Raw genomic sequence first — 21,524 nt, 5'->3', positions numbered from 1 at the left:
TGGATTAGACTCTCAGTGTTTTGTGAGTGTGATCAGAGAAGGGACTAAGGGGCAGGTTTCCACCTTTTCGGCCATTCCTGCACATGTAGATAATAGGAGTGGCTGGGCCATTTTCCACTATGGAGCAGGATTCTGTATACCAGTCAGCAAAAATAAAAAGTGTGATTAGAAGCCTGTTCCTAACCTCTTAGTTCTCAAGATGAAGCTCTGAAATAAAGATCTGGGGTTGAGGTTCATTTGTTTTTCCCATGGGGAATGATTCCCTATTTTGCCTTAGGTATATAGAGAGACAAGATCTTGCCTGTTCTTCTGGTCCTGGAGTTTTTACAGTCTTGTAACTTTTTGTATGTTTTCTTTTTGGGTTCTGTTGCCAGCTTATTTTAAGTCTAATGCTCTAATCTCTCTGAGTGATGACATGTCATAACTGTAACCCCAAGACATTTTCAGGTAAAGGCAAGATGCAGGCACTCCTTGATTTTATTTGTGGGAGGTACATTCTAGCTTACATGGAAATGTGTAAGAAATATTCTGTCATTGTGAGGGGCTTAGTAAAATCATGCTGACATCTGGTAATTTTGGAGGGTGCTTAGATCTATGAAAAGAGCATTTTCCAAAGAAATTATTTGTTTTCAACAGTTGTTCCAAAAAGAGGCTTAAAGGACTCCTGTGATTTTTTTTTTTAAACAAGTGAAAGCACCTGTTATTCCTAAGGCAGCTGCCTTCACATGCTGAGTATCAATCTGTACACCCCAGATTCCTGGGATCCCTGGCAGAGGTTTTTCTATTGGAATGGAGGATTTCACTGAAATATAAATGGGCAAGAGTTTGTGAACTAACTCCCTTTAGTCAACACATGAGGCAGGATGTGAAAACCAACAGCAGTGGGTCCCTTTCAGCTGAAACCCTGGCCCATAGACTTGAAGCATATTCTTTTTTGCAGTCTTTTAAACAAAACAGTACAAGCACTCCTCGATGTTTATTCACATGGTACAGACTGTATTAAGAGTTTTCTGTAGGTTTCTAATAGCAATGAATATAAAAACACAGTTCAGCTTGTTGCCTTCAGGCGTGGTGCTCACAAAGCAATTAGGAAACTGTATAGATTAGAGCTCAGTACATTCCCATACAACTCAAAATGTTGTCGTAAAAATTTGGAGTTCAGAGGCAAGAATCATTTTCATATGAGAAGAACATTCTTTTTTTTTTTTTTGCGGTACGCGGGCCTCTCACTGCTGTGGCCTCCGCCGTTGCAGAGCGCAGGCTCCGGACGCGCAGGCTCAGCAGCCATGGCTCACGGGCCCAGCCGCTCCGCGGCACATGGAATCTTCCAGGACCGGGGCACGAACTCGCGTCCCCTGCATCGGCAGGCGGACTCTCAACCACTGCGCCATCAGGGAAGCCCACACGGCATTCATTCTTAATAAAGCAAATGACATCTACCACACAGTAAATGAAATTAGCACACAGCTTATTTTTAGATGAGTGTGATATTCCACAAAGCACTAACTCTATGGATGAACCCTGCATTCCATTACCAGTGTTTACATTTGTGCAGCTTGATTTACCCAGACACATCTGAGAACCTTGCATTTCAGAAAGCAGCTAACAGGATTCACCAGAGGACAGATTTGGCCTCAGAATGAGGAAGCCTATTGGTATCTCAGAGACTTTCTCAGCCACACCTGAACCAGCAGGTCATGATGTATCATTAGGTAAGCACGTTTTCAGAAAAGAAAGAGATGTCTATATATTTGCTGTTTCTAAACAAGATTTATGATCTGGTGGATGGAAACAACAAAGATGAGTGATGGAAAAAATATAATTCGGGATACTTTGAGAACTCCCATAAGCTTCATGCAAAGGAGTATAATATAGAAGACAACCAGAATTAATGTACCTCAAACTCATGTAACACATTGCTTTGTTGTAGTGGTTGAAGACACTATTTTAGTGAATAGGTAATTGTCATCATGCTTGTAGGTATACAAGTAGATACTAAAGTGTTTCAAAATGGTTTTATTAGGGATAGTTAAGGAGTTTGGGGTTGACATGTACACACTGCTATATTTGAAGTGGATAACCAATAAGGACCTACTGTATATAGCACAGGGAACTCTGTTCAATATTATGTAACAACCTAAATGGGAAAAGAATTTGAAAAAGAACAGATACATGTATATGTATAACTGAATCACTTTGCTATACACCTAAAACTAACACAACCTTGTTAATCAACTACACTCCAATATAAATAAAAAGTTAAAAAATGATTTTCCTAAATAATTCCCCATAATTTTATCATTTTAATATTTTCCATGAAAAGTTCATTAAACCTAAGGTCATTACATATCAATCCAATCCTTCCTCAAGTTCTGATTTAGAAAAATTAGTATTAAAATGAGACTGTACCAGTGGTAATTTTGGTATTATCTGGCTTAAAATGTTGGTAAACACATCCTGTCTCATGACAAATTTGAGCTGCCTTTGATGTGATTCTTGACTTTGGATTTTGTTAGTTCTATCTGTGGATTGTGTTTATGTGACAAATTTTTTGGTTGTTTCTGAACACCTCTGAGTGTATCTGCTTTCTCTTCCTCCAATGTATAATCAACACTCCCAGTATGTTGTTCTTTTCAATGACTAAAAAGTGGATTTTTCTTTAATCCAGTGCTCATAATTACATGTTCAGCAAAGTTCACTCGAAGACCAAAATGCAGTCTTTAGATTTTCCCCGTTAGCCCTGCATACTTACTAGAAACCACCACTGCCTGCTTCTTCTTAGTAAACTAAGGCAGGTGAGAACAGTTATCTTCCCTTCCTGTCATAAAGTTAGTAATTTCTGAGGTGCTGTCCTGGGAAGGAGTGGAGGAGAAATCTGCTGTCCAGACCCTCTCCAGGTGAGTATGATTGATATTCACATGGTAGGATGTACTAAGCCTTTTGAGATGACTGTGCCAGGAGTAAGAATTTGCACATCCTGCCCTGAGTCTTGTGTTGATTCAGAGCGTGACTCAGTGATCCTCACTGTAGGGGCTGAGGGTAGAATGGCCCATGGCAAGTCTTCCTTGAGACATTATAATAGAATCTTTGACCAGAATGTTGATACACCTTCTAACTGCCAAAGACAAGTGGAAGGTAGAAGAAGCAACTTCTCTTGCCCAACTACTTGACCCTGAATCCTTAACTTGATTATTACTTAATTCAAACCATTGTCTAATGGCATAAAAAGAAAATTACATCCTATCTGGAAAATAGCTGTAATTATAAAGAAGACAAAAATCAATCAGCAATGGAAAGAATAATCCTTACTAAAACTGTATGAAGTTAAGAAACCAAATACCAACTTAAACTGAAAAGAAATTCAAAACTCCATTCAACTGTAGTGGTGAATATATGTCATTACACATTTGTCAAAACCCATAGAATGTACATCCCAAAGAATGAGCCCTAATGTAAACCATGGACTTTAGCTAGTAATAATGTATCAATATTGTCTCACCAATTGTAACACATGTACCACACTAATGACGTTAGATGTTCATAACAGAGGAAACTATGTGGTTGGTGGGAAGAGGAAGTAAGCAGGTATTATGAGAACTCTGTTAATCTTTGCTCAATATTTCTGTAAACCTAAAAGTGCTCTAAAAGTAGTCTATTCATACTACAGGGATTTAAAAAAATTATGTATGTGTGTGTGTGTGTATATATATATATATATATATATATTTAACATAGCTAATACATAGAAATGCTTGTTACCTTAAAACTAAAGCTAACCATCAAGCTTTTCTTGTAAATCCAACTGAGGTCTGAGTTACAGAACCCTTAGGAAGAGAGACTGATACTCCTAATTTTTTCTTTTTTTAGCATTTCAGATTCTACTTCACAGCAATGAAGCCAACACTTGAGATAAGCAATTAGTAAAAATAAATATAATTAAAATTATGACACGTCCTTGAATGTGAAGCATTACTTGCAAAGTGAAACTTGACTCGAACTGAAGTGTCCGACCAGGCCTTCAGCAGTATGAGAGTGCCTGGAGAAACCTAGACTTGGGTCCCCAAATTCATGCCATGTTCTTTGAGCCATTTTATTTGTGTCTGGATAATGAGATTTCCAAATCCTTTTCTTCCATGCCTCTGAATAGACATGGAAACTTAGGGTAGACATGGGAGAAGTAATACTGCAGCCCCACCATGAGATGAGGGCTGCCCAAGGCTACTTAGCAGATTGGCTTCCTGCAGTCCTCAGAAATCAGTCATGCCAGTCAATACCTAGGTGCTAGACTCACCTACTTGTCAAGAACAACAAATAGACAAGTTACTCTGAGCCTCAGAGGAGTTCTGAGAGGAAGATGAGTCAAGATTTAAACATTTGTATTTTCCATAGTTTGAGCACCTACCTTGCTCAATCGTTAGCTGTGAGCTTTACCATTCTCTCTTCTTGAGAATGACTGGTGAAGAGCACAGGTTAAAACAAGACATACTTCTACATTTCCCATTTTCTACTCCCACTCTTTGGGATATCCTCCTATACAGTAACTCCAGTAGGTACAGATGTACTTATTCATTCATGGTATATATTATACCATAAATAACAGAAATGTGTAGCAGATAAGACTTTTTTCTTATAAATTCTGTATTTGTAAGGCAGTGTTCCTCTAATATAAGAGGGAGTTAAGAGATGAATGGTTGGGGTCTCCATGGATACTTCAGTGAAGTCTTACGGGTGCCCTAAAAACTAGGACTCTAAAGGTTCAGACAGTGGGATGCTGGCAATAACGGGCCGTGTGCTTCTGCAAGTGGTGGAGCATTGGATGACATGGTGATTTGGGGATTTTATGCTTTTTGCAGAATAGCATGAGATAAAGCCACATTTAATTTTGGCACTAGGAGCAATAATATTAGAAAAAAAATGACCAAACTACATGTTTACACGTCTTTACCAAAAAAAAAAAAAAAAAAGAAAGAAAGAAAACCTTTTTTAAAACAAGTATTTGTTAAATGTTAAATAAATCATTTACTGATGTTTCCTCTTAATATTCATTTTCTACCTATTCATCCTGTTATCTGTCATCCATTGGCAGACACTACAGTTTTAAGAAGAGTATACAGAAAAAAATATATAACTGGAAGCATTCTACTTCTATTTTAATGTTTCCTGCTTTTTTTTTTTTTTGGTGGTATGCGGGCCTCTCACTGTTGTGGCCTCTCCCGCTGCGGAGCACAGGCTCCGGACGTGCAGGCTCAGCGGCCATGGCTCACGGGCCCAGCCGCTCCGCCGCATGTGGGATCTTCCAAGACCGGGGCACGAACCTGTGTCCCCTGCATCGGCAGGTGGACTCTCAACCACCGCGCCACCAGGGAAGCCCTCCTGCATATTTAGAAAAGATCACCCTGATTTTGATTTTACCTCAGACCAGCTCACAGAACACTAATGTTCTCTTGGAGTACAATCTGAGAAGTTCTGGCTAAATGAAAGGGATGAGAAAGTTCCCTCATCAAGCAGCTCTCTTGTACTGCCCCTGCCACCTGCCTCTATCCTCAGCTTTAAGGTAATCACCACCTTCACGACCATATGTTCAGTGTTAATATGTTAATATCCATATTAAGCACTTTATCTGCTTCATTAGATTTAATGGAGTAGATATTATTACCCATGTGATATAGTATGAGGAAACACTTTTAATGAGGTTATCATTAGCATGGCTTATAAAGGCAGGGTTGAGATTTAAACTCAGGTATGTCTGACTTCACTATCCATTCTCTTAACTGCCACCTATGCTTCCTTCATGACCAAATATATAGCAACAAGAGTGGAAAATAACAACCTATTGTATTCTGTAAGCCTGTCAATAAGCCCTTAAATCTGGTGTTCAAAAACTTCTCAGTCATAAATCTATCACTATATTACCCAAGGAGTATCTGTGTCCTGTAATCAGGTTTTATATACTTGTAGAATATATTTTACAGAATTAGTTGTAAAAAAGAGGTGTTGATTGAAAAGTGTTCTATCAGGATTGTTGTGAAGACAATAACATATAGTTCATATACCATTTTTTTCCCATGAAGCCTTCCTTGACTCAACCTTCTGGGAACTCCCTAAGCACTTTCCCTGTACCCTTAGCACTTTATCTCGCAATTGTACCCACCAAAATCTGCTAAGTCTTTTGTGCAGGTGCTGGGGATACAGAGATCAAAGACATGGTCCCCACTCTCAAATAGCTCATGGTGAAATGTGTATTATGATACCTACAGGGTGCTGTAAAAGAGCAAAAGCATTTAACTCTAGGTAGAAGACTTGAGGGAGGGGGAAAAAAAGGAGAACGTGGGCCAATGGGAAGGAAGTGAGATGGAGTGGGGATTATGACCTTTGATCCTAGTCTTCAGGTGGGAGTAGAAATCAGGCAGATGGAGGTGTGTATGTGTTCGTAGGTGTGCGTGTGTGTGTGCATACACATGTGCCTCTGTTTTCTAGGCAGAAGAACCAAGCTAGATGATAAGGAGGAGAGGAGCCTGGCCTGTTATGGGAACTGCAAGCACATGATTCGAGAAGGCTTGTGTGCAGGGTGTGTGCTGAGACATGGCACCAGGTCAAGCTGGAAAAGTATGTTTAACTGATTTGGTGAGGAGTTTGGATTTTATCATGAAGAGGTTCGGGTATCATTGGAAGATTTTAAGATCTTTGGAATGATCATCCTGGCAGTAATGTAGAGAACAGATGGGCCTGGGAAATGATATATGCACAGAAAAAGCAAGGCACAAGTCTAGGCGTCAGGAGACTCTTGAAGGCATCCAGGCCAGACTGAGCTTAGGCAGTGGCAGTGACGTTGAAGAGGAGGAGTGAGATACAAGACATACTTAGGCAAATAACATGAATAAATGGGTAAAAAGAAATCTCAGCTTTTCAAGTAAATAAAACTTATTTAACTTCTTATGTTGTCCCTAAAAGATTCACATTTCTCTACTTTTTCCAGAGGTTGTACTACTGGTATAAAGCACAATTAGCAGATTTAATAGAATTAGTGTTCTTTGAAGCACCCCAACATATATTCATTTCTTGTTGCACTACCTGACTCCTTTCCCCAAAACTGAAGTTATGGGTGGATTTCCATGAACCTGACTTAACCTTTACTCTATTCCCTGGCTACACAGACTGAAAATTATGCTGCCTTTCACAAGAGGATGGAGTAAGGGGCAGAAAAGACAAGCCTGTTAAAATCCATCCCATTGTGAATACTGAAACTCAAAGGCACCACTTCCAAAGAGGGCTGGTGGCATCACCCAGAAAGGGAGCACATCTTAGTGTTTGTCTCCAAGTAGCCTTTCTGATCCAATGACAGAAGCAACAATAAGTAATAATAAGACAGGAAGCTGAAAGGTGTAGATTAGATCTGAGGAACCGTTTTCCCCTCAGAGAAGCTATTCAATATGGGTATCAGTTATGCTAGAGAATATTCTTCCCTGGAGATTTTTTGGGGGATTGTGGTAAAGTATACATAATACAAAATTTACTCTTTTAACTAGTTTTAAGTATACAGTTCTGTAACATTAAGTATCAATGCATTCACATTGTTGTCACTATTCTACCTTCTGTCTCTATGAATTTCACTATCCTAGGTATCTCATATAAGTGGACTTATACAATATTTGTCCTTTTGTGCCTGCATTATTTCATTTAGCATAATGTTTTCAAGGTTCATCCATGTCGTGGAAGGTATTGGAATTTCATTCTTTTCTAAGGCTTAGTAATATTCCATTGTATGTATATGTGTGTATAGACCACATTTTGTTATCCATTCATCTGCTGATGGGCATTTGGGTTGTTTTGACCTTTTGGTTATTTGTGAATAATATTGTTATGAACATTGGTGTACAAATATGTTTGTCCCTCTTTCAATTCTTCTGGGTTTATACCAAGAAGGAGAATTGCTGGATCATATGTGTGTAAGGAAAAAATCTAGTCTTTCTTCCTGTGTGTCTCCTTTAATCTCACACCACTACCACACTCACAACACTTCTGACACTTCTGGTCACTAAGCAGTGGGGGTTTTTCCCCACATCAAGCAATTCTCTGTGACACCAGCCGAGTGTCCTATGATTTACCTCAATTCTGACACTCTCTACGTGGAGGTAACATCAGATACCCCAGGTTAAGGGCTCAGTCCCATGAGACTGTTCCCCCACTTGAGATGCCAATTGCTATCAGTAAGCTCGCAGGTTACCCACAGCTTCTGTCCCACTAGGCTACACTTTGAGGTTCCCATGACCTCTTCCCCCTTGGATTTGATTATTTGCTAGAGTGGCTCACAGAACTCAGGGAAACAATTTACCAGCTTATCAAGGGATATGATAAACGATACAGATGAACAGCCAGATGAAGAGATACATAAGGTGAGGTCTTGGAGGGTCCTGAGCACAGGAGCTTCTGTCCCTGTAGAGTCGAGTTGTGTCATGCTCCTGGTACGTGGATGTGTTCACAAACCTGGAAGCTCTCCGATCCCCCTACTAATTGGGATGTTATGGAGGCTTCCTCATTTAGGCATGATCAATTATTAACTTCATTTCCAGTCCCTCTCCCCTCTCTAGAGAAGTGGGGATGGGGGGTAGAGACCAATATATATATTTTCTAATATCTCACAATATGGTAATTCTATGCTTAATTTTTGAAGAACTACCACCCTGTTCTCCACAGCAGCTGTACCATTTTATATTCCTACCACCAATGCAAGATATTTTTTAAAAAATAAAAGAAAAAGGGATTTTGCCTGGGAGGTTTACAACTGCTTCTCCCAAAACTCACTCTTCATTCACCATGCCATAAAAGTCACTAGACTTTTTGCTTGTATTGACTTTACTTAGTTTATCTTTTCATCATTTTTTTAAAGAAGAATAAATTCAGTAATTTATCAGTAATTTAAAGGGCACAGTGAAAGTTCTGCCTGCTGTTAATATTCCCCTGTCCCTGCCTCTATTGGATTGCTACATTGTCACTCTCTCTTATCATGTTTGGAATTCTTACCTTTTGAGCTACTGATTAAATAATTAATCCATCCATCCTTAGATTTATCCATTCAAAACATATTTGTTGAGAACTTACGGTAAGAGAAAAAAGGTTGTAAACATCAATGTATTCACTAAAACTTGTATTCAAACAAAAACCCCAAGTGGCTTCCCAATTTTCCCCAATTTAAACTGACAACCCATGATTATGTCATGTTTAGTACAGATTTAAGCAACCTCACCTTCACAATTTGTGACCACAGCCAATTCCAGTTCACTGTATATAGCTACAAAAATCAGCAAAGAAAGGGTTTGGAAGGCCAAAGAAAAGTCAAGTAGGTGAAGTCTGTGGCTTTACAGACTTACTCATTTAAAACTTCACCTACTGTAAAATGTAGCTTATCTCACTTACAAGATACAATCAAGTTTAACATGATAATTACAATACTCTATCAGCCCTAAGAAAGTACCCAGTGTATCTACTAAATACATATTTATATCATAAAATGTTAATCATAGAATCATGAACTTCCATAATCCTCTTTAGTCAATTATATCAAAAGGTCTTTAGAACATGAAGTATGCATTTCTCATTAAGGAAAAAAATCATGATTTTCTCAGAATTTAGCCCTAATTAAGCAGGCCCAGGTTCTGTGGTGTTTGATCTGCTATTTGGACATCAAAACCTAGGTTAAATCTACAGAATAATTTGTAGTATGGAGTAAACAAGCCTAGTAATCTGTTATAAAAAATAGTGTTTTATTTATTTATTTATACATCTTAATTGGAGTATAATTGCTTTACAATGTTGTGTCAGTTTCTGCTGTACAACAAAGTGAATCAGCCATATGCATACATATATCCCCATATCCCTTCCCTCTTGAGCCTCCCTCCCACCCTCCATATCTCACCCCTCTAGGTCTTCACAAAGCACGGAGCTGATCTTCCTGTGCTATGCAGCCCCTTCCCACTAGCTATCTATTTTACATTTGGTGGTGTATATATGTCAATGCTACTCTCTCACTACATCCCAGCCTCCCCTTCCCCACTGTGTCCTCAAGTCCTTTCTCAATGTTGGCATCTTTACTCCTGCCCTGCCACTAGGTTCATCAGTACCATTTTTCTAGATTCCATATATATGTGTTAGCATACAGTATTTGTTTTTCTCTTTCTGACTTACTTCACTCCGTATGACAGACTCTAGATCCATCCACCTCACTACAAATAACTCAGTTTTGTTACTTTTTAAGGCTGAGTAATATTCCATTGTATATGTGTGCCATATCTTCTTTATCCATTCATCTGTCGATGGACAATTAGGTTGTTTCCATGTCCTGGCTATTGTAAATAGTGCTGTAATGAACATTGTGGTACATGTCTCTTTTTGAATTATGGTTTGCCCAGTAGTGGGATTGCTGGGTCATGATAGCTCAGTTTTTAGTTTTTAAAGGAATCTCCATACTGTTCTCCGTAGTGGCTGTATCAATTTACATTCCCACCAACAGTGCAGGAGGGTTCCCTTTTCTCCACACCCTCTCCAGCAAAAAATAGTGTATTTTTTGGTAGTGTATTCATAGCAGACAGGGTTGTATGGGTGGGTAAAATTGGTTGATTGATTCATCCTAAAAGCTAGTGACTGAAAATAAATTGCTATCCCTGTAGACAATTATTGGAATGAAACAAAATCAGCTTTACATACCTTTAAAACCTGAGGAAAATAGCTCTAAGTGAAAATAACATGCACTGGGAAACTGTTTTTTAAAAAGAGGAGCATCTTGCCAAAGATTCAAACTCATTCCTCTTGGGGCAGCTTAACTGTACAAGCTTTATGCTAATTGTTTTTATATTAAAGATTTGGCAGCTTTACAAAAATCTTAAACTTGCACATGCAGGTTCAAAATACCCTATTTCAATGGCCCAGAGTTAAGCTAGGAAAGCATTTCAGATAATGCCAACCTGTAGTAATGCTTGTTTGTTTGTATGTTTGTTTTTAACCTATGGGTGGTTTATAGTTTCTTAGGAATTTGCTTAACAAATGTGTACGTGATTAGTTTTCTGTCCTCCAAAACCCAAATCTGTGTTCTTTGATATCAAGGGATGCTATCTGCCAAATGACAGGCTTTCAAAAGTCAAGAAGACCGTCTTTGCTAGTGAGTGTTATTCCTGCACTTGGTATGAATTCCACTCTCAGAAGATCTTCAGCAGCATAGAGATTGAGTTTTCAATATCCAGCATTCATAAAAGAGCATAGATTCACACATTATAAAAAAGTGTAAGAAAGAGAGTAAAGAGTACAATGGAGATAGAGTAAGCCAACGTTCCCATGTACTGTGGAGTATTGGCAAAAATTAAGTAAACTTCTCTTGATTAAAAAAAAAAAAGTTGGAAGTGGCCATAAGAAAAGTATAATTTGACCCAGAGCTAGTCACTTACAAAAAGTGAAAAATAACTGAGATGATATCGGTACTTGATAGCTGCTATAATAATAACTAGAGTGACACATAAGGGGAAATTTGGGGAGGTGGAAGTGTTGGGAAGAGCTAAAGGTGTTCATTGTCGAAGGAAAAGTATTATCTGTCTTAATCTTGTGTTAACAAAGTCTAAATAGCTGAGTGAAGTCTTGGAGAACCACGTGAGGGCGAATGTAGGCTGCATCCTATGCTTCTTTTCCAAGAGCTTCTTTTCCATGGGAAAGATATATTTTTACTATAAAAAACCAGTGATATCATTTGCCAAGTGTGGGTCACCAGCATCATCATTAAACTTCACACATTATTTCTTGGTAGCCACAGAGGTGGAGAGGTGGGTAATGTTGATATCACTGACAAGTGGAGTAATTTAGACACAGTGTGGGGTTAATGGGCACTAGGCATGATCTTGGAGATGGAAAGGGAGAGGATCAAGGAAGAGGTACCTTTGCTCAAGCTGCCTTCCCCACCTGTGACCATGCCTCTGCAAGGGATCCTCCCCGGGGGCGTCAGACCTCTTGGTCAGGGGTTCTAGCATTCAGTGGGTTTGGTACTGCTCATAAAGGTCCCTGATGAAAACATTTTATGTTGCCTTTGGGAGTGGTGGGAAGGGATTAAGTTTCAGTCTAGCTCTTAGATCCTGAACTGGGCCAGGAAATTCCTGGTTATAGGCTAATGCACAGATCTACTCTACTACTGTTCTTATTATCAAACTTTGCCAAGGTGTGGAAGAACAGAAGCTGAAAGATCAGTAGTGTCCTAGAATATGGTAGAATGGTATCTTAACTCCTTATTTTATTGGTACTAATAGACACTCTTACTCTCCCATTTTAAAAAAGCATCATCAAAAAGAAACCTTTTATATTCTCAAGACCAAAACAGTAATGAGAGGTGAAGCTAGAACACTGAACTGACTTCTTGCTGGCACTTCAAAAAGGTTTCAACACTGAAATTATCTTGGGAGTTGTTACCTCTCAAACTTCAGGTGGTTAAAGATAATTATAAGATGTGTTCTGTTGCTTAAGGATTTGCTGACATCTATTGCCTTTTTTCTCCAAATGACATTTCTGAGTTAATAAAGGATCTGAGAAAGATGTGGCCTTGAGCAATACTTTTATTACCATTACTTTCCCACCATCTAACTCTTCTGCCATGACCCTCCCACTCACCCACATCCTACCGCCTTCCTCACTGCATTATTAATCTAACCTGAATCACTCTATTCTTCTCCAAGAGAACACACCCCACTAATAGCAGTGAATCATAGATACTCTTACTTCTCTAGTCTCTAAAGGACTTGACAAAATGCCAGATCTAATAGAATAAAAGGATAGGAACTTCACGTGAAAGGAGTTCTTTAGGTTCTTGTTCAGTATATTACCCTCAATATTAGTTCCCAGGTCAACTTTCTGGCTACCTGGTGGTAAACAGGTTTTATCATTGACCCTCCCCTTATCTCCAGGCTCGAAGTAACCATCCTACTCAGTGAGGCAACCTCACAGGCATGCCTAATAGCTAAGTCAAGGGCTCTTTCACCTTGAAGTTGAAAATAAAATCCTTTCTTGTTTAACTTGACTAAAAAATATTAAACAGTTTACCCTCAAAGGTCACCTTTTGATAACAAAGTCTTCAAGTCTTTACAAGTGAACCAATTACACTGTAGAATTCCATATGAAATATTTAGGTAATAGAGAAAAAAACAGAATGAGTTTGTCAGTTATTCAAAGGGAAATTTATGAGATGACAGAGCACTAAAACACATCTTCTTCACCATGGATAGGTCTATAGGATGAGATTTGAATTCATGGCAAGAGAAACCTAGAGGAGAGTTTTTGAAGGTGATTTTCAACTTACATATCAGTGTCATTAGAAATATTGAAAGCCAGTTGAGAGAATTTAGTAGACTTTCTTGTGAGTGTTATAAATTTAACTTGTCCTGATGGACTTTATAAATCAACTTAATCATGTGGATTTTATATAGTTCTTCTTCACCCAAGTGGATTTTAATTCCAGTTTTAAAAGTGTGTATGTATATTTTAAATTGCTTAAAAAATAGCTACCTATCAATAGCTACCTATCAATACAGAAAAATCAGTGGAATGGAATTTAGGTCATCCTGAGATTACTGTTAAGATTTTTAAAGTAATGCTAAAGCTAAGAATTTTTACAAAAATTACTGCCATAAAATTTTAAATTGTGGCTTGAAAGTGTGTGCATGTGTGTATGATTGGTGGTATGGAGAGAGAGGCAGAGAGAGAGAGATAGGGAGAGAGACACTATTCACTATTCTCTTCTTGCTATTAAAAAAGAAAAAACCCTCATAAAGGTTTTTAGGGGTTTTTTTTTAGCATCTTTATTGGAGTATACTTACTTTACAATGGTGTGTTAGTTTCTGCTTTACAACAAAGTGAATCAGTTATACATATACATATGTCCCCATATCTCTTCCCTCTTGCATCTCCCTCCCTCCCACCCTCCCTATCCCACCCCCCTAGGTGGTCACAAACCACCTAGCTGATCTCCCTGTGCCATGCGGCTGCTTCCCACTAGCTATCCACTCTATGTTTGGTAGTGTATATATGTCCATGCCACTCTCTCACTTCGTCACAGCTTACCCTTCCCCCTCCCCATATCCTCAAGTCCATGCTCTAGTAGGTCTGTGTTTTATTCCCATCCTACCCCTAGTCTCTTATGTCATTACCCCACCAACAATAATCACAGACAAGAATGAACGGAAGAAGCATTTTACCGCACCCTGATGAATAACAAAGTGGTGAGTAGTAGCCTTGGGTACTGAAGAAAGTTAAAAACAGAGAAAGCCTGCCTTAGGTTAGTATTAATTACTATTATCATTGAATTCTATTGCCTAAATTATTCTCTATGGTGGGGTGGAGTCCTTGCCTTCTGGTTCTCTGGGGCAGTATTTTTCCCTGCCTGAAAAGTTTCATATGGGGGCTTACCTGGTGGCACAATCGTTGAGAATCTGCCTGCCAATGCAGGGGACACGGGTTCGAGTCCTGGTCCAGGAAGATCCCACATGTCGTGGAGCAACTAGGCCCATGCACCACAACTACTGAGCCTGCGCTCTAGAGCCCGCATGCCACAAATACTGAAGCCCGCATGCCTGGAGCCCGTGCTCCGCAACAAGAGAAGCCACCGCAATGAGAAGCCCGTGCACCGCAAACAAGAGTAGCCCCCGCTCGCCGCAACTAGAGAAAGCCCACGCGCAGCAACGAAGACCCAACGCAGCCAAAAATAAAATAAACAAATTTTTAAAAAAGAAAGATATGGGCTTCCTTGGTGGCGCAGTGGTTGGGAGTCCGCCTGCCGGTGCGGGGGGCGCGGGTTCGTGCCCCAGTCTGGGAAGATCCCACATGCCGCGGAGCGGCTGGGCCTGCGCGTCCAGAGCCTGTGCTCCGCAACGCGAGAGGTCACAACAGTGAGATGCCCGCGTACCGCAAAAAAAAAAAAAAAAAAAAAAAAAAAGAAAAGACAGAAAAAGAAAGAAAGATAAAAAAATGTTTCAGATGAAACACACAACGTCACGTGTCAGAAACAACAAACTCCTAATAGGCCAGTAGATTTCAAGTTCCTAAGTTCCTAAAGACATGGAAATGGTTGCTAGGCTTTATCTAAAAGTACAATGAAAACTATAGGGGCTATATTCCAGATCCCTTACACTAAATTGAGAGTGAAAGGTATGTTTCCATTTTGATACATAATGGCAGTAAGTAAAATGCAAACTTGTACTTGGGAAAATAATTCAATTCTAACAACACGTGGAAGTCAGAGATGTAGGTCAACAAATGCACATTTCTGAAATACAGGTTCTTCTGAGTACATGTTCTGAAGTTCTCTGAAAATCTGGCTAAAACAATCCCTTATAATATACCAGTTCAAATAATAAGCAAGTCAGGACTTTTGCTAGGCAAGATGTTGTTTTCCTTTATGGAGCCAGCAAAAACACAGCTCTAAGATTAGGTTATAATGATAAAAGTCTTTTGGAGCAGCTGATTTTAGGGAATCATAAAAACAACCCAACCCAAAGTGTAAAGAATATGCAGAGTGTGCATTATGCTTCTAACGTCAGGACAAATCACTCTGCGTTTTTTCAGTGTAACTGATGCCAATGGATGAGTAAAGGGAGAAATAAATGTACAGACTGGGACCTGTGGCTTGCTGAGGTGAATAACACCTGTATCACAAAATCATGAGTTCTCTCTTTTTGTAAATTCCTTGAGATTAATTTACATACTTTTTGAAAAATTTAGAAGGATCAGAATATATTATCAATTATATGTGGAAGGTCCAAGTTTTCTGCCATTTATGGCTTACATGGTGAGGTGTCCTACACATCACAGCATCTTTTTAAAAATCTGTGGCCTTTTTTGGGGAGGTAAGTGAAGGGGTGAAAGGATTATATGATGCATTCCTTTAGATCAATTAGGGAATGGTGAATATAGTTGCATCTCTAGCATAACTATTGAGTGCTTCTTAGATACCTAACTGCCGCTTTTCATTGCCTGTCATGAATGCTCATTTAATTCTCCAAACCCTAGGAGATTGATACTATTATCCCCACTTTATTGATGAGGAAACCGAGGCACAGCGACACTGCCTTACAAAGCACACAAAATGATGGTGCTGGGATTTGAACCTAGGCAATTTGACTCCAACATTTATGTCCTTAATCACTGTATTAGGTTGTCTTCAGGTTCTATATTTACATCCCACTGTTTTAGCACTCAGTGAATTCCTTCTGGATCCTAGCTACCTCTAAGCCATTACTATCAGATGTTAGTAAAAAGACAGGGTCAATGGTCCCAGGCCATTCACTGGGATTCGAAACACTGGCCCGTTAAAATTCCCAACTTCCACGCGACTCAGAAATTACTCAACTGTCTTTTCCTAAACCCAGGGCTCCACCCAACTTAGTTAACTTTGTTGTTGCACAGCAACGGAACATCACCACACAGGAAATGAGGATTATTTTAGCCTGAGGATGCCGCTGCCCAGTATTCAGCCAGGGCCCTATCTGCCTCAATTACCTCAATTCTGGACCAACCCAATCTTATTAAGTGATTGTTCTGCTTCCTGTGTTGCACCACAACAGATTTCCTTGGGCTACATTCTCTGAGATTTGACGACAAGATTCGAAGCCAAGCTAAGAAATCTAACTTTTGAGGTAGATCCGGCAGAAAACCCGTGGCGGGACCGCAGTTTGCGGCAGCGAAGGCTACAGAAGAGCTCAACTGCATCCGCCGGGGCTCTCAGAGAGACTGCTAACGTGTTTGACTGTCAACAGGCCACTGAACCCCGCGCTGCTCTTTCGTGGTCTCTGCCTTTGGAGTTCACAACCTGTAAATTTAACACAGCCCGCCCTGCGGCTCTGGGTCCCGCGGAGTCTGAGGAAATGCCTTTGCTTGGGGGGGAGCATAGAGAAGGGACTGACGGGAGCCAGGAGAACGGGAGGGGCATTCTCAGGCGTCCTTCACAAACACACAAAAAGTAGGAAGCAGGAAGGGAAGGCGATGCAAGGAGAGAGGAGGGAGGGGAAGCCGTGAATAAAAGCGCGCCCCTCCCGGGATCGGTTACTCGTTTTAAGCTCACTCGGGAAAGCGCCCCACTGCTGCTACGGATTGCGGCCGCGCGCGCGCGCAAGCGCGCGCAGAGTCCCACAACTCTCGGGCGCTGGGCGGAGCAGAGCCGCGCGCCTCTGTCAACCTGGCCAATCACGCTTTTTGGCCCCTCCAGCGCGGCCTCGCCCCGCCCCCTGGCGGAGGCTCGCGGCCGCGCGCGCGCAGTCCCGCCGCTCCGGGAGCAGGGCTAAGCGGAGCTGCGCGCGTCAGTCAATCTGGCCAATCGTGCGTCTCTTCCGCCTCCCGTGTGGCCCCGCCTCTGAGACTCCGGGCTGCCGGCAGCAGCTGTGTTAGTTCTCTGCGCCCTCGGGGGATGGCGGAGGGAGGTATCGTGCGGCGCGTGGAGTGGGCGTCTGAGAACTGGACTTCTTCGGGGATTGGGTGGGGAGTCGAGTAGCTCTCCCTTTCCGCGGTCAGGGAACCTCTCAGCTCCACCTCAGGCCTGGGGTCTCTCGAGGGCTTGCTGTAGTGGCGGGAGGGGAGGGAGGACTCCCTGTGGTATTTTGCCCGGTGAAGTTGATGACCTTTGTTTGAGAAGCAAACTTCAGTCTCTCCTTTTCAGGGTCTCTTCGCTGCTTAATCGAAGATGATGCAGACAGGATTAAGTTTATCTGTGCTTGGGCTCCTTATTCCTCAGGCCTGGAGGGTCATTAGTTTTAGGCACACAGCCTTTAGGATTTAGGGTAGCGTGACAGGTCTGATTATGTTTTTTTGAGTCAAGATTTCAGTTACATTTCCTTTCATTGTGAAGCTGGCGTAATGAATTTAAAGAATTCCTGACTATCCAAAGTTGTTATCCAACCCACCCCACCCCCCAATATGGCAGATTTTGAGGATATTATCAGATTTTTATCCATCAATAAAAACAAATGTGGAGTTGTTCATATGAGATGCTAGCTAGTTAACTTGTCATGAAAAAAACTAGTAGTCACCATAATGACCAACACAATCCGATTTAGGAAAGTAAATGGAAAACTGCAAAAAAAAAAAAAAAAAGCAAGAATGAATCACAACTAAGTGAAAGAAAGGAAGTTGGCTGGCTTACTTGGTGATGTTATGTAAAACAATAAAAAATTCTTTGATAAAAATTGAGGAATATATAGAGGTGTGGGTTAATTTGATTTCCGTTTTGTGATTATTTTTTGTTTTTTAGAAGTAAAGCAAGATTTCAAGATGGAAAGTCCATCAGATGCAGCTGTGGTGTTACCTAGCACTCCACAGGCTGGTGCCAATCCACCATCTCCCCGTACAAGCAGTTCAAGAAAACAAGTATGAAAATCTTAGTTCTTTCAGTGGGTCTATTCTATATTTCTAAGTATTGTGGCAATGGTGGTTTCAAGTCTACCGAACATTGTCAGTTAACGTAATGTGTAAATTAGTAAGTAAAAATTTTATTAACATAATTTTAGGTCTTTCCCCTTAGATAATGTATTGGACCTTCCCCTCAAATTTTCATCTTGACCCAATTATTTTCATCTAGTTTCAGTTCAAGTTATTACAGCATTCCAAACAGGAAGTTTGAATCTGACATCATGAAGGTCTTTGGGGGAAAGATCTAGGTCGTTTCCTTAATTTGTAACTCTGAAGCACCTAACTATGTCAGGCTTGGGACAGTTGCTGAACAAATGTGATTACTGAGATAAGTGTTTCAGCACTGTTTTAGAAGGGTGCCGGCTCTGCTAATATAAAAAGGGATTAAAACTTAGTGGAGCTTACAGGAATTAAAGATATTTTGTGATGGTTACTTTAGATATATGGAGACAGAAAGTCATCTAGTGGTGTCTGCCATAGAAACGTAAGGTCTTGATTTCTAGTAGATTTATTTATATCAAGAATGTTTTTCTTGATTAACATTATTAACGTTTGATGCCTTTTTCAGCCTATGAGTGCAACCCTTAGGGAACGATTAAGGAAAAGTAGATCTTCATTTAATTCTTGTTATGGTGTGGTAAAACGACTTAAAGTAGAGAGTGAAGAAAATGATCAGACCTTTTCAGAGAAACCAGCACCTTCAACAGAAGAAAACTGTTTGGAATTTCAAGAAAATTTTAAACACATAGACAGTGAAATTGAAGAAAGTACATATTTGAAAAATACCTTCAAGAATATTGATGCATGTGCATCTAAATCACTTGATTCTGAGTCATGCAGTGATCTCCGGAATGACTTTATGAATGAGAATCTTCCCAAACATGGATTAAACAAAGAAAAAGCAAAATTGGTGAAGCAGATTCAGGAGAAAGAAGACCTTCTTCGGAGGCTAAAACTAGTCAAAATGTATAGATCAAAGGTGAGAAGAATTTCAGAACCATTGCCTAATTAATTTTTTAATTTTTAGATAAATGGTAGGAAAGTATTTCAAAAAGAAAAGTTTATTCTAGCGTAATAAGAAATAAGCCAAGTATCCAGAAACCTGGCTTCCAACAGCTTTAACTCAAATATGTCATAGATTTAGAGAAGAGCAGAAGAGGCCTCTAAACACCAGGTATAACTTTTAAAAGTCCCAGCCCTTATTTATCATGCAGTTGAAGCTTTCTCTCTAGTTTCCAGCCCACAGCAGTATTAGAAGCTTCAAATGTTAGCTGCAAATGGCAATGAGAACAGAAGCAACAGTGACAGTGAATGAGACAAAAAGCTAAAAATGGACCACAGAGTACAATGAAAAGTTTTTAGTAATGATCTTTTGTTATTCAATTATGTGTAACAAATTATTAAAATATTCCGAGCATTTTCTTTAAGAAAACAAATATATATTAGATTTTAGATTTCAACCCAGATAAGGTTGAAGAAAATAGAATTTGGGCACTTGGAAGAAGATGACCCTTACTTACCTGGATCATTCATGTATATTGCAATTGCTCCTTCTTCCCCAGTAATGTGTAATAAATGATGGAATACTGTATCTTATTTGCTCTCTTGAATTTTTAGGACTTCTCTAAATATAACTACTTGAGTTTTATGAGACAGTGACATTGAAAAAATATTAATTTGAGTATCATTTTTTTAAGTACAGCTGTGGTAGAAAAAGTAGATTTTTTTTTAACCCATATTGTTGCTTCTTTACATAGTTTTGCCCTATTTAATGATTCGATTTTTCCTTGAGGGTAAGGACAGCCCAGAGCTTCTACCAAACAAAACAGCCATAGAACTCAATTTGAGTGATAGTTACTTAAAACCATCCTACTTTTCTCCTGGGTAGAAGTCCCATTCATGTCCAGATGTGTTACCCTTTAAACCTACTACTCATCAACTGATGTGACAACTTTAAGTAAGTTAGGATGACTGTCTAGTTATTGACATACATTTATGTCTTTTTTTTTTTTTTTCTGTTTCAGAATGACCTGTCTCAGTTACAGATGTTAATAAAGAAGTGGAGAAGCTGTAGCCAGCTGTTGCTTTATGAGCTGCAGTCTGCTATGTCTGAGGAGAACAAGAAACTAAGCCTTACTCAGCTGATAGACCACTATGGGTTAGATGATAAATTGCTACACTATAACAGAAATGAAGAAGAATTTATAGGTGTTTAATTCATAATTTTTTCTCCAGAATGTCTTTGTGGATGACAATGTAATTAAAAGATATTTATACATTTTAAAGGGAAGATGTAAACCATTAGGGCTTAGAGAAACGTATCCTGGTGAACCTGGATCAATTTAGGGCCTCTGTTACATAAGTATAAACTAGGTTCTAAAATGAAAATTTAGTGTTTTGAATAAATTTGCCAAAGAAAACTTGACAGTTAAAGGTGAAAAAAAATTTAAAAATTAAATCATGATTAAAAAAATAATTTGGCCAACTGTGGAAGTGAGTTTTAATACATTGTTTTATTTATTATGGTAAAAGTTTTATTTTAAATGTTAAAAAACAGTCCATCTAGTGTATGTCTAAACCTAAACTTGTCTGAAGATGCCTGCCTCTCCTAAGTTTATGCTTCTCCTTTGTTTCCACCCATTTACCACAAATTTCCATCTGGATGGTCTAGCAGGTAATTAAACTCATATGTTCAAAATTACATTAGTTTCTGTCTCTTCAAATTTGTTACCTGTATTCGTCATCTCAGTTAGTGAAGTGATCATCTATTTCTTATAAAACCACATGTCCTCATCACCCACTTCAAGGTATCACGGCATACAGGGCGTTTTACATTCATCTACCTTTCTAGTTTTATCTGTGAAATAGGTAAAAGCTAGCATAATGGAGTATCTACTCCATTAACAGTGACTCCTCAGCCAGAAACCCATCTTCACTGGGTTGGGGTTCTGGCTGCCATGTTGTACGTTATCTGTCATCCTGGCCATAGATGGACGTATGACCCAAGCATCCCAGTCCTTGAGAATTCGGAATCGAGCTCAAGAAAAGAAAGCCCATCTCTTTGTGGCTGGAGCTGTTGTATGTGAACTTGATAGCAGAAAGGC

At 39.6% G+C, this 21,524-nt stretch overlaps 1 protein-coding gene across 3 annotated transcripts; it reads left to right on the top strand.

The window, feature by feature from the left end:
- Positions 1-17,356: 17,356 nt before the first annotated feature.
- SFR1 (SWI5 dependent homologous recombination repair protein 1) lies at positions 17,357-21,121 on the top strand. 3 transcript variants are annotated; one of them, XM_067027442.1, is made up of 4 exons: positions 17,357-17,490; positions 18,263-18,378; positions 18,989-19,399; positions 20,445-21,121. In XM_067027442.1, the coding sequence occupies exons 2-4, from the start codon at positions 18,283-18,285 to the stop codon at positions 20,634-20,636; spliced, it is 699 nt and encodes a 232-aa protein (XP_066883543.1). In that variant the 5' UTR covers positions 17,357-17,490; positions 18,263-18,282; the 3' UTR covers positions 20,637-21,121. The 3 variants fall into 3 exon arrangements, with proteins under 3 accessions (XP_066883543.1, XP_066883544.1, XP_066883542.1); XM_067027443.1 differs by having other exon boundaries at positions 17,362-17,398; XM_067027441.1 differs by having other exon boundaries at positions 17,365-17,435.
- The last annotated feature ends 403 nt before the right edge of the window (positions 21,122-21,524 follow it).

The sequence above is a fragment of the Kogia breviceps genome, chromosome 2 (assembly GCF_026419965.1).
Source record: "Kogia breviceps isolate mKogBre1 chromosome 2, mKogBre1 haplotype 1, whole genome shotgun sequence".
NCBI classification, from domain to species: Eukaryota; Metazoa; Chordata; class Mammalia; order Artiodactyla; family Physeteridae; genus Kogia; species Kogia breviceps.
The sequence above is the reverse complement of the archived record's forward strand: the minus strand, read 5'-3'. Positions and strand labels throughout refer to the sequence as shown.